The sequence below is a fragment of the Entelurus aequoreus genome, linkage group LG03 (assembly GCF_033978785.1).
Source record: "Entelurus aequoreus isolate RoL-2023_Sb linkage group LG03, RoL_Eaeq_v1.1, whole genome shotgun sequence".
Taxonomy (NCBI): Eukaryota; Metazoa; Chordata; class Actinopteri; order Syngnathiformes; family Syngnathidae; genus Entelurus; species Entelurus aequoreus.
In genome coordinates, this window is record NC_084733.1 from 17,111,386 (window position 1) to 17,123,643 (window position 12,258).

The 12,258-nt window shown below is 37.8% G+C and overlaps 2 protein-coding genes and 1 non-coding gene across 3 annotated transcripts in view; 1 reads left to right on the forward strand and 2 right to left on the reverse strand.

Moving 5' to 3' along the window:
* LOC133645089 (titin-like) overlaps window positions 1–12,258 on the reverse strand; it is a 45,287-nt gene that overhangs the window by 26,508 nt on the left and 6,521 nt on the right. The window contains exons 6-9 of the mRNA XM_062039880.1: window positions 11,035–11,178; window positions 10,824–10,967; window positions 3,638–3,781; window positions 3,415–3,534 (exon numbers count right to left, since the gene is read on the reverse strand). Of these exons, the coding sequence (XP_061895864.1) occupies window positions 3,415–3,534; window positions 3,638–3,781; window positions 10,824–10,967; window positions 11,035–11,178 (552 nt within the window). The remainder of the gene's footprint in view (window positions 1–3,414; window positions 3,535–3,637; window positions 3,782–10,823; window positions 10,968–11,034; window positions 11,179–12,258) is intronic.
* Window positions 6,416–10,026, reverse strand: LOC133646219 (uncharacterized protein K02A2.6-like). The gene is made up of 2 exons (XM_062041374.1): window positions 6,658–10,026; window positions 6,416–6,592 (listed from the first exon to the last, which is right to left on the reverse strand). The coding sequence occupies exons 1-2, from the start codon at window positions 9,703–9,705 to the stop codon at window positions 6,554–6,556; spliced, it is 3,087 nt and encodes a 1,028-aa protein (XP_061897358.1). The 5' UTR covers window positions 9,706–10,026; the 3' UTR covers window positions 6,416–6,553.
* trnae-uuc (transfer RNA glutamic acid (anticodon UUC)) lies at window positions 10,569–10,640 on the forward strand. The gene has a single exon. It is a non-coding gene; the product is annotated as a tRNA-Glu (tRNA).

Here is a 12,258-nt window from a genome sequence, read left to right on the forward strand (position 1 = left end):
AACAATTACAAACAAAACATTCAAAAATAAATGAACTAAAAGCAGTCTTTTTCTCACAAAGTTTCGACTTTTTTCTTATAAAATTGGGAACAATTTCTCATATTCTTTCTGTTTCTGTAATATTGCAATATTTTCTCGTAAAATTATTACTTTTTTATGTAAAATTACTTTTTAAAATCCTGACTTTTATCACAATATTACCAATGTTTTTGTAAAATGATGACTTTTGTCATAATTTTGCTAAGTGAAATTCCGATTATTATTGTTATACTATTGCCAACATTTTACAGTTTTCTTATAAAATTGTGACTTTTGTCAAGTAAAATTACGACTCTTTTAATAAAATTGCGAACATTTTTTAGCTTTTCTTCAAAAATTGCGACTGTTATTGAGTAAAATTCCAACTTTCATCATTATATTGCACAAATGTTCAGTTTTTTCTTGTAACATTTTGACTTGTGTTGAGTAAAATTACGACTTCTATTATAATACTGCCAAAATTCTAAGTTTTTCTTGTGAAATTGGGATTTTTCTTGTGAAATTCCAACTAATTTTTCACAACAAGCTTTTTTATATTTGCATAGTATGTATATATTATTAATGTTGTAAATACAAATCTTTATATATCTACAAAGGGTGGTCCTAATGAGGTAGGCATTTGTCGGAGGTCTCAAGAAGGTAACAAATACAAGAGTGTGTGTGTGTGTGTGTGTGTGTGTGTGTTTCTTGTATTTCAAACCTTCATGAGACATCAACAAGTAAAAAGTACCTTCCATATGAGGATCGGTGAACAAGTTAGGACATAAATCATGGTCCCAATACGGAAAAGCATTGCATCTAATAGAGAATGTCTCATTTGCACTCCTGGTGGTGAAATCTATCAAAATTAGGGTGGGCCTAAAAAGGAGGGATTTTTCAAATTGACTTGAGTGTCGGTTTTAAAAGTGCTCCCCCTCTGGTCAACATATGAAATAACAAGTGTGTGTAAGAAATTGATATGTGCCCACTTTGGCAAATTGTATAAAAAACACAAAATAATTATGTATATAGAGACATACTGTAAAAACTTGAAGTAAATAATAAAGATTAAAAACCAATTACAAACAAAACATTCAAAAATAAATGAACTAAAAGCAGTCTTTTTCTCACAAAGTTTCGACTTTTTTCTTATAAAATTGGGAACAATTTCTCATATTCTTTCTGTTTCTGTAATATTGCAATATTTTCTCGTAAAATTATTACTTTTTTATGTAAAATTACTTTTTAAAATCCTGACTTTTATCACAATATTACCAATTTTTTTGTAAAATGATGACTTTTGTCATAATTTTGCCAAGTGAAATTCCGATTATTATTGTTATACTATTGCCAACATTTTACAGTTTTCTTATAAAATTGTGACTTTTGTCAAGTAAAATTACGACTCTTTTAATAAAATTGCGAATTTTTTTTAGCTTTTCTTCAAAAATTGCGACTGTTATTGAGTAAAATTCCAACTTTCATCATTATATTGCACAAATGTTCAGTTTTTTCTTGTAACATTTTGACTTGCGTTGAGTAAAATTACGACTTCTATTATAATACTGCCAAAATTCTAAGTTTTTCTTGTGAAATTCCAACTAATTTTTCACAACAAGCTTTTTTATATTTGCATAGTATGTATATATTATTAATGTTGTAAATACAAATCTTTATATATCTACAAAGGGTGGTCCTAATGAGGTAGGCATTTGTCGGAGGTCTCAAGAAGGTAACAAATACAAGAGTGTGTGTGTGTGTTTTCTTGTATTTCTAACCTTCATGAGACATCAACAAGTAAAAAGTACCTTCAATATGAGGACCGGTGAACAAGTTAGGACATAAATCATGGTCCCAATACGGAAAACCATTGCATCTAATAGAGAGCCCAATATTAGAGTCTGTGAACATTGTTCCAAAGTCAGGATTTTTTGTTGATTTAATGTTCATACAAAAGTAAACATTGACAGGCCAACATTTGTAAGTGTGTGAAAGAAATTGAAATGCGCCCTCTTTTTCCAAAATTAAGTTAAAAAATAAAAAAATTATGTATACACAGACATACTATAATAACTTGAAGTAAATAATGAAGATTAAAAAACAATTACAAAAAAATAAAATAATACATGAACTAAAAGCTTTTTATCACAATGTGTCGACTTTTTTCTTTTAAAATTGGGAACAATTTCTCATATTCTTCCTGTTTCTGTAATATTGCAATATTTTCTCGTAAAATTATTATTTTTTCATGTAAAATTATTACTTTTTCATGTAAAATTATTACTTTTTCATGTTAAAGTATTAATTTTTAATGCAAAATGATGACATTTGTCATATAGAATCCTGACTTTTATCACAATACTACCAATATTTTTGTAAAATGATGACTTTTGTCATAATTTTGCCAAGTGAAATTCCGATTATTATTGTTATAATATTGCCAACATTTTACAGTTTTCTTATAAAATTGTGACTTTTGTCGAGTAAAATTACGACTCCTTTCATAAAATTGCGAAAAATTTTGAGCTTTTCTTCTAAAATTGCGACTTTTTGAGTAAAATTCCAACTTTTATCATAATATTGCTTGTTTTTCTTGTAACATTTTGACTTGCGTTGAGTAAAATTACAACTTCTATTATAATACTGCCAAAATTCCTGTTTTTATTCTGAAATTGTGACCTTTTTCTTGTGAAATTCCAACTCATTTTTAACCACATATATTTTGTTTATATTTACATAGTATGTATATATTATTATTGTTGTAAATACAAATCTTTATATATCTAGAAAGAGTGGTCCTAAAGAGGTAGGCATCTCAAGAAGGTAACAAAAACAAGTGAGTGTGTGTGTGTGTGTGTGTGTGTGTGTGTGTGTGTGTGTGCGTGTGTGTGTGTGTGTATTTCTACCCTTCATGTAAAAGCATTACTTTTTAATGCAAAACGGTGACATTTGTCATATAGAATCCTGACTTTTATCACAATACTGACAATTTTTTTGTAAAATGACGACTCTTTTCATAAAATTGCCAAACTTTTGAGCTTTTCTTCAAAAATTGCGACTGTTATTGAGTAAAATTCCAACTTTCATCATAATATTGCACAAATGTTCAGTTTTTCTTGTAACATTTTGACTTGCGTTGAGTAAAATTACGACTTCTATTATAATACTGCCAAAATTCTAAGTTTTTCGTGTGAAATTGTGACCTTTTTCTTGTGAAATTCCAACTCATTTTTCACAACAAGCTTTTTTATACTTGCATAATATGTATATATTATTATTGTTGTAAATACAAATATTTATACATCTATAAAGGGTGGTCCTAAAGAGGTAGGCATTTTTCTGTGTCTCAAGAAGGTAACAAATACAAGAATGTGTGTGTGTGTGAAGGCAACCGACCTTGTTCGCCTATGAGCAAGGCAGCAATGGCGTCGACCAGCATGTGGTACTGCTCTACGACAATTTCCACGGTCCTCTTTAGCGCCGCAGAGGGGCTGAATGCAACTTTTTCCTGGATGTCTGATGGACGACAGGTCAAAAGCGATTAGAGGCTAATAGTCCCAATACTTTTAGCTTACAGTACAGCTTACTTGTATGTCTACTGGTAACAATAAATGCGTACCTTTAATGGCGTCCAGCGTCACGTCCGCAGTGGAACACAACACATCCTGGAGATGTGCGAATGTTCCACTCACAAACTTGTTAAAGATACTGAAGATATTTCTGCCAATCACCACCGGGTTAATGAAGCTCAAGTCCGTAGTTCCTGAGGAAAGTCGACAAATGATAGCACCAACAAGTTGAATTGCACTGTTAATCTATTGTTGTAAAGTTATGGCATTTAGCTCATATTATTTAGCAACAGTTGAGGAGCCTATTTTCATTTAATGGTGGAGACAAATCTTTATTTGTGCAACATCTTTTATATACACTAAAGCCTTCAACATATTTTTTAGATTATATTGACTTTAAAGTTCAAAATGTTATTTATATGCATTAATTTCAGTTAAGATAAAAAAAAAAGCAGGTTAAAACATGTAAAAACACAATTGCAAGTAGATTAGCTTCCCGAGATAGAGGCTTCACAAAATAAATGAAAACATAAATAAATTAAGAACATTATAGAAATGCTCAATGCGCTACTCAAATAAATAAACTTGTTAAATAAAAAAATAAAAATACATTAATGGATTGGTTAAATGTGTTACCCAAGATTATGGAGATATGTTAAAATGAAATAAGTAAATTACCCCAAAACTATATCAACAAAAATGACCAAAAAAAAGGGATGTTATAGATTCCTGAATGCGGCCACTGCTGCTGCTCACTGCTCCCCTCGCCTGGAACAAGGGGATGGGTCAAATGCAGAGGTTAATTTCACCACACCTAGTGTGTGTGTGACTATCAGTGGTACTTTAACTGTAACTTTAACTTTAAATAAGTATGCGAGCTCAGAGCTTTGCTCAAATCGATCAAAGTAAAGCAAAAGGGGAAATAAACTGCCAAAAACTTAAATGAAAAATCTAAAATTTGTTTAGAATAAAGACAATTTATTTTAGATACCTAAGTTTGTTTCTAGAATACAACATATGAAAAAGAAAAAAAACCTGAGCACCATATTTTCCCAACTATTGCTTGGATTTTAATGACGTCACGTCCGGCTCATTAATTATGCTATTGTACCGCTTGTCCCTATCGGGGTGGCGGGGGGTGCTGCATTAGACACACTTTATTGATCCACAAGGGAAAGTGTTCCACACAGTAGCTCAGTTTCAAAGGATGGAAAGGGTAAGGATGGAAAGGATAATGCAGGTATAACGTAGACTAAAAATTTACCATAGTACAAATATAAAATGTGACACACAGCAAAAAGTCAGTGTTCAAAAACAAGAAGAAAAAAAAAAAATTGGGGGTATTTTATTTGAACTAAGCAACATTATCTGCCAATAGAACAAGAAAATTCGGCTTGTCAAGACTTTCTAAAACAAGTAAAATTAACTAACCTCAATGAACCCCAAAATACCTTAAAATAAGTATATTCTCACTAATAACAACTGCACTACTTTATGAGTACGTATGTTCTATTGTTTCATTGAAAATAAAACAGCAAAGTCCATTTGGCTGTCATCTGTTTTAATTATGAGACACAATTGTGTCAAAGTCATGATTTTTTTTTTCATGCTTGAAATAAGAAATTATTACTTTAAAAAAAGTCGTTTTATACTTGTGAGTGTTGATGACACAGCTTTGCAACAGTTGATATTCTAGTTTCAAGCATGTTTTACTCAATATAGCTCATCAAATCTCAGCAACAAGCTGTAATATCTTACTGAGATCATTTAGGACCAAAACCCTTAAAACAAGTAAAACACTCTAACATAAAATCTGCTTAGTGAGAAGAATTATCTAAACAGACAGAAAATAAGCAAATATCACCCTTATTTGAGATATTTCATCTTAATTAGATTTTAGTTTTTGCAGTGCATATTGTATAAAGAATGGCTCAGGGACACAGAGAGGTAGCGTTGCTGTCATGTTTACTAGTCATTCCGGAAGTAAGCCCCAGCCCCAAAGCACCCTGGGATATGTAGGCATAGCCTACCACTACACCTCCCCTTCTTAGTTCAGCAACAACATATTCAAACACAAACTAATAAGCAAACTTATTCAAACATTTTAGATGAACTTAGACCACTGTAAATGAATAACTCTGACATAGTATTACAATCATCTTTCGCTTACACTTCTTTTTTTTTTTTTTTTTTTCCACAAACAAGAACTTGAAATACTTTAGAGTTCTACAAAACGCTTACATTTCTTTTTTTTTTTTCTTTTTTTTTTTTTTTCACAAACAAGAACTTGAAATACTTTAGAGTTCTACAAATCAAGTCTCTCAGGAGCCTTTGTCACTCTGCCTGACCTGGTGACTTGTGGTTGTCCAGGAGGAGTACCTGTGGCTCTGAGGTGGATTCTGTTTCTCCTCAGAACGCCCCTGTCAGTCTCTACCAAGTATGACCTTGGTGTGTGGGCATTTCCCAATACAGTCCCAGGGGTCGCTTCCGTGGTGACCCACACTTTCTGTCCAGACGGGAGCTCTGGGAGCGCACGGGAACGGTGGTGGTGGTTGTAGTTTGCAGCTTGCTTGCGTCGCCCTTCCTCATCCTTCTGGCGAAACTCCTGCAGCTCGGGCCATTTAGGGTCCAGCTTGCTTGAAGGCTGCGGCAGCGATGTGCGCAGGTTCCTCCCCATCAGCAACTGCGCTGGTGAGAATCCGTGCTCTAGCGGTGTGGCTCTGTATGCCAGTAGTGCCCTGACTTGGTCAGTGTCTTTTTCCCACAGCTTCTTGACAGTTTGAACAGCACGCTCCGCTTCACCATTCGCTTGTGGGTAGCGAGGACTGCTCGTGACATGTGTGAAGCTGCACTCTTTTGCAAATGCTCTGAATGCCTCCGACGAAAACTGGGGCCCATTGTCAGAAACCACGGTCTGTGCGTAACCATGATGACTAAAAGCATCTTTCACAGCTCCAATGGTGGCCTCAGATGTCGTAACTCTGAGCTCTGCCACCTCGATGTACCTAGAAAAATAATCAACAATAAGCAGGTAAGTCTTTTTGCTCCATTCAAACAGGTCCATCCCCACCTTTTGCCATGGGCGATCTGGTACTGTGGTCTCCATCAGCGGCTCTCTGTACTGGATTCTATATTTTTGGCACGTTTCACACTGGTCCACTGCCTCTCTGATGTGGGCAGTGATTCCAGGCCACCATACCGATTCCTTGGCTCTAGAGCGACATTTGGAGATTCCTTGATGACCTTCGTGAAGTTTAGTCATGATCTCCCTTCTGAGTGCTTGTGGTATCACCAGTCTCTCGCCTTTCATGAGAAGGTCATCTGCAAGATACAGGTCTGCTCTGACCTTCCAGTAGGGGGCAACGTCTGGCCTCAGCGTGTGTTTTTCCGGCCATTCTGTCAGACAGTAGTGTGACACTGTTTTGCATGTTTCATCTGCTTGTTGTGCCCGTTTAATTTCTTCCAATCGTGTGTCTGTAGCGGGGAGTGAGGACACAACTGCATTCACAAACACCTGGACCTCTCTTTCAAGTTCCAAGTCACCAGGTGACATCTTGTCCTGAAGCGGCGCTCTAGACAGCGTGTCTGCAGTGATGAGGTTTTTCCCTGGGACATGAACAATGTCATAATCATACCTCAGGAGTCGCAGACGAAATCTCAGAACCCTTGGTGGCAGATCATCCAAACCTCTGGTGCTCAACAGTGGGACCAGGGGCTTATGGTCTGTCAGGAGTGTGAAGTGTAGACCCTGCACGTAGGAGGTCAGTCTTTCGCACGCCCATGTTGCTGCCAGCGCCTCCTTTTCAATCTGCGCATAGCGCTTCTCTGTATCTGTCAGTCCTCTTGAAATAAACGTCACTGGTTGCCATGAGCCATCAGCCTGTTTCTGCGTGAGAACAGCACCTATTCCGTATGCTGATGCATCTGCTGCTACTTGAGTCTCTGCTGCATTTGAATATTTAGCAAGTGCTGTCGGTGAGCTCAGTCCTTCTTTCAGCTTTTGAAAAGCAGTCTGTTGAGGTTCCCCCCAGACCCACTCATTTTTCTCCCTCAGTAGGTCTTTCAGGGGCACGGTGACAGTAGCCAGTTGTGGCAAGAATTTGGACAGGTAATTTGCCATGCCTATTAGGCGGCGCACATCCTCCGCGCATTCAGGCTCTGGCATCTGAAGAATCGCTTTTGTTTTGTTTGGGTCGGGCTCGATGCCTTTTGCCGAAACCTTGTGACCAACAAAGATCATGTGCTCCTTAGCAAACTCACACTTCTCGTTCAAAGTGAGGCCTTCCTCCTGCATTTTCTGGAGCACACTGTGCAGTCTTTGGTCATGTTCCTGTCTGTCACGGCCATACACAAGAACATCATCTGCATGACACAGCACGCCCTCAAAATCCTCCAACATTTGTGACATCCTTCTTTGAAAATGTTCTGGAGCGGATTTGATCCCAAAGGGCAGGCGGTTGAACAGATATCTCCCAAAAGGAGTGATGAATGTGGTTAATGGTCGTGATTTTGGGGTTAATGGGATTTGCCAAAATCCAGATCGAGCATCTAGTTTTGTGAAAACCTTTGCCTCTGACATCATCGCAAGTGTTTGGTCGACGGAAGGAAGAATATGGCGTTCTCTTTTCACTGCTTTGTTTAGCTTTGTGAGATCTACACAGATCCTGAGTTTGTCCTGCTTTGGTTTTGGAACCACAACCATTCCAGAGCACCAAGCCGTTGGTTCTGTCACTTTTGATATGACTCCCATAGTTTCCATTCTATCCAGTTCTTCACGCACTTTCTCTCTCAGTGGCATTGGGACCCGTCTGGGTGTTGAGAGAGCATAAGGTGTCGCTCCTTTTTTCAGCTCTATGCGGTACGGCTCCTTCAGCTCACCAAGCCCATGGAACACCGCTGGATACGCTGCTTTGAAATCTGTTTCAGGCTGTGTCGCTGTGACAGCCTCTGCTCTGTGAACCAGTTGCATGGCCTCTATGGCTGGTAGTCCCAGAAGTGGTTGTGTCAGTCCTGCCACAACATAAACATGTTGGTCTGTAAAGAGGCCTTTTGCCAGCATTTTCCCCTGGAAACAGCCCTTTACATTCAGGGGGTTGCGTCCCGGTCCAAACAGTTTCTTAAGTGGTTTCTCCAACTTGCCATCTCGTGTTGGTTTAAAGACACTTTCCGGTATGGATGTCACGTCAGCTCCTGTGTCGATTTTAAAATTAATGGCTTCCCCGTTGAGTAGTATATTTTCCATCCAAGGCCTTGTAGTCTGTGTTTGCACCTCACCTAGAAAAGCATAGTCCTCCTGATCATTGTCACCGTCTGACTGGCACTCTGTGACTGTGTTTACTGCTTTCCCTCTGAAACAGGCCACTGCATAATGTCCAATTTTGCGACACTTGCGACATTCTACATCTTTAGCTGGGCAGTCTTTCCATGCATGTCTGCGTCCTTTTCCACATCGGCCACACTCTTTTTCTCCTTGAGTGTCTGACCTTTGGCCTTTGTTTGAGTGTTGAGGCTTTTTCCCCAGGCGCTGAAACCTTGTCTGAACAGCATCTAAATTTATCTTGGAGTCTCCTTCTCCAGCAGTGTTGTACATTAATGTCTGTTGTTTCTTAACAGTTTCACTTTGTCTCACTCTTTGTATTGTCTTCACCAGGGTCAATTCTGAGTCCATCTGTAGCTGTTCTGACAGCCTCCTGTCATTTATTCCAACCACAATTCTGTCTCTTATTAGCTCTTCCTTCAGATCTCTATAGTTACAATGTTCTGCTAACTTGTGCACAGTGGTGATGAATGCTTCTGCACTCTCTCCATCTTGTTGGAACCTCATGTTAAACTGGGCCCTTTCAAAAATCACATTGTGTTTTCCCACACAGTGCTGCTCAAATGCTTCTTTAACTGTATCATACTTCTTTTTGTTTTCATCAGTCAACGGTAAAACTGCCAAAATATCATCTGCTGCATCTCCCATAGCATAGAGAAGTGAATTCACCTGATACTCCTCTTCTTTCTCTGTTAATCCAGATACAACACGAAATCTCTCAAACCTTCTGATCCATCTTGGCCATCCTGACGGATTTGAGAAGTCAAATGGTTCTGGGTGTGATATTTGTGTAGATGCCATTGTATATTCCCTTAGTTGTCGATCAGGAAAGGTTTGTGTAGCTCAGCCAAGTCGCAGGCTTTTTTTTTTTTTTTTTTTTTTTTTTTTTTTTTTTTTTTTTTTTGCTTAGCCACGTTTCTTCACTTATCTCCGTTTTTATTGTCAGCACTGAGCTTCCTCCAGGCTATATTCATGAAGAGATAACATCCACCGCTTCACAGGAGTATAAAGTTATAACTTTTGAGTTCTTTTTCACTCTCTGACACCATGTATAAAGAATGGCTCAGGGACACAGAGAGGTAGCGTTGCTGTCATGTTTACTAGTCATTCTGGAAGTAAGCCCCAGCCCCAAAGCACCCTGGGATATGTAGGCATAGCCTACCACTACACATATGTGTAATATTTACATATTATATATACAGTATATAATATATACTAATATATTATATTTGTATATAATATATACAATATATAACACATCCCAATTACCATGTACAATATTACAGTATATGTAACAGTTGCAGCAAAAAAAAAAAGGAAAAAAAAAGGGCAGCATAAAATATACCTTATAAACAAATTTGTGTACATTGTTAGATTTTTTTGCTTAATCCATTCCATAATTTTGCTTTAAGCAAAGAAAAACCCATAGATTAGCCACACCTTTTGTATAAATTGCAGGGTTCAAAGCCTGGGAAAAAGTAGCGGCTTATAGTTCGGAAAATACCGTAAGTTTAAAAAAAGACTTACCTGGCCAAGCTAAAATTAATTAAATAAAAATGAAATGGAAGTTTAAAAAAATATATATATATATATATAGATATTAAGTCGTTAAAGCAGAACTTAGTGGTAAAATGGATTACTGTTGTGAGGTTGTTGTGTTTAGCTCCCTGGTGGTCTAGTGGCTAGGATTCGGCGCTTTCTCCGCCATGGCCCGGGTTCGATTCCCGGTCAGGGAAAGCTATCCAACCCTTTTTACCATGAATTGATTTACGTGGACCCCGACTTAAACAAGTTGAAAAACTTACTCGGGTGTTACCATTTAGTGGTCAATTGTACGGAATATGTACTGTACTGTGCAATCTACTAATAAAAGTTTCAATCAATCAATCAGGATGAATTAAAGAATAAGCAGCAGGTACCTTTGATGATGTTGCCAACGCTGTCTGTAACAGCATCCATCACTTCCTGGAGGCTGCTGGAGACTTTAGTGAAGGTGTCGTTCGTGGCCATGATGACGTTTCTACCAAACGCCACAGGGTCCAAAACACTGAGGTCAACAGTTCCTAAAAGAAACATGTTTTTTTTTAAAGGTGTCATTATTTTATCAATCCATTCCAGTAGTTGAAATACCTTTAATGAGATCCAGAAAAGAGTCCAAGATGCGGCAGAAGAACTTCTGGATGGAGGTCATCCAACCACACATGAAGTCGTTGATGCCGAAGAAGACGCCTCGGCCTAACGCCACTGGATCCATGAAGCTCATGTCCATTGTTCCTGGCAGGAACACACCACACAGTAAGACACATTTATACTGTGGGAGGGGATAACATGCAGAATATCCAAGTACAGTAGTATGTAATTGATAACATCATAGAATATGGTAGAAAAAAATACACAATAGCACACAAACACGCCACTTAGATCAGTGTTTTTCAACCACTGAGATACAGTCTGGTGTGCCGTGGGAGATTATGTCATTTCCCCTATTTGGGTTGAAAATATTTTGTGCAAAACAGTAATTATAGTCTGCAAATAATTTGCCGTTGTTGAGTGTCGGTGTTGTCTAGAGCTCGGCAGAGTAACAATCAGTAAGTGGCAGCAGGTAGCTAATTGCTTTGTAGATGTCGGGAACATGGTTTGTCGTGATCACAATATGCAGACGACAGTGGGAGGCAGCATGCAGGTGAAAAGGTATCTAATGCTAAAACCAAAAATAAACAAATGGTGAGTGCCCCTAAGAAAAGGCATTAAAGCTTAAGGAAAGAAACTAAAACTGAACTGGCTACAAAGTAAAGAAAAACAGAATGCTGGACGACAGCAAAGACTTACTGTGGAGCAAAGACGGCGTCCACAAAGTACATCCGTACATGACATGACAATCAACAATGTCCCCACAAAGAAGGATAGTAACAACTTAAATATTCTTGATCGCTAAAACAAAGCAGAAGCGGGAAATAGCACTCAAAAGAAGACATGAAACTGCTACAGGAAAATACTGACAAAACAGGAAAAGCCACCAAAATAGGAGCGCAAGACAGGAACTAAAACACTTCACACAGAAAAACACAAAAAAAGTCAGAATAAGTCACGGCGTGATCTGGCAGGTGGTGACAGTACACCTACTTTGAGACAAGCATGCTTGGTTATGGTTTAAAGTCATATCCAACAATTGCGACAACGACTTTTTACTGTCAACTTAGTTTCATTTTTTAATGATTTCTCCTGGTGGTGTGCCCCCGGATATTTTCAATGAAAAAAATGTGCCTCGGCTCAAAAAATGTTGAAAAACACTGACCTAGAGGCTTTAAGGGGCATAGTATATACCAGGGGTGGGCAATTAATTTTTACCGGGGG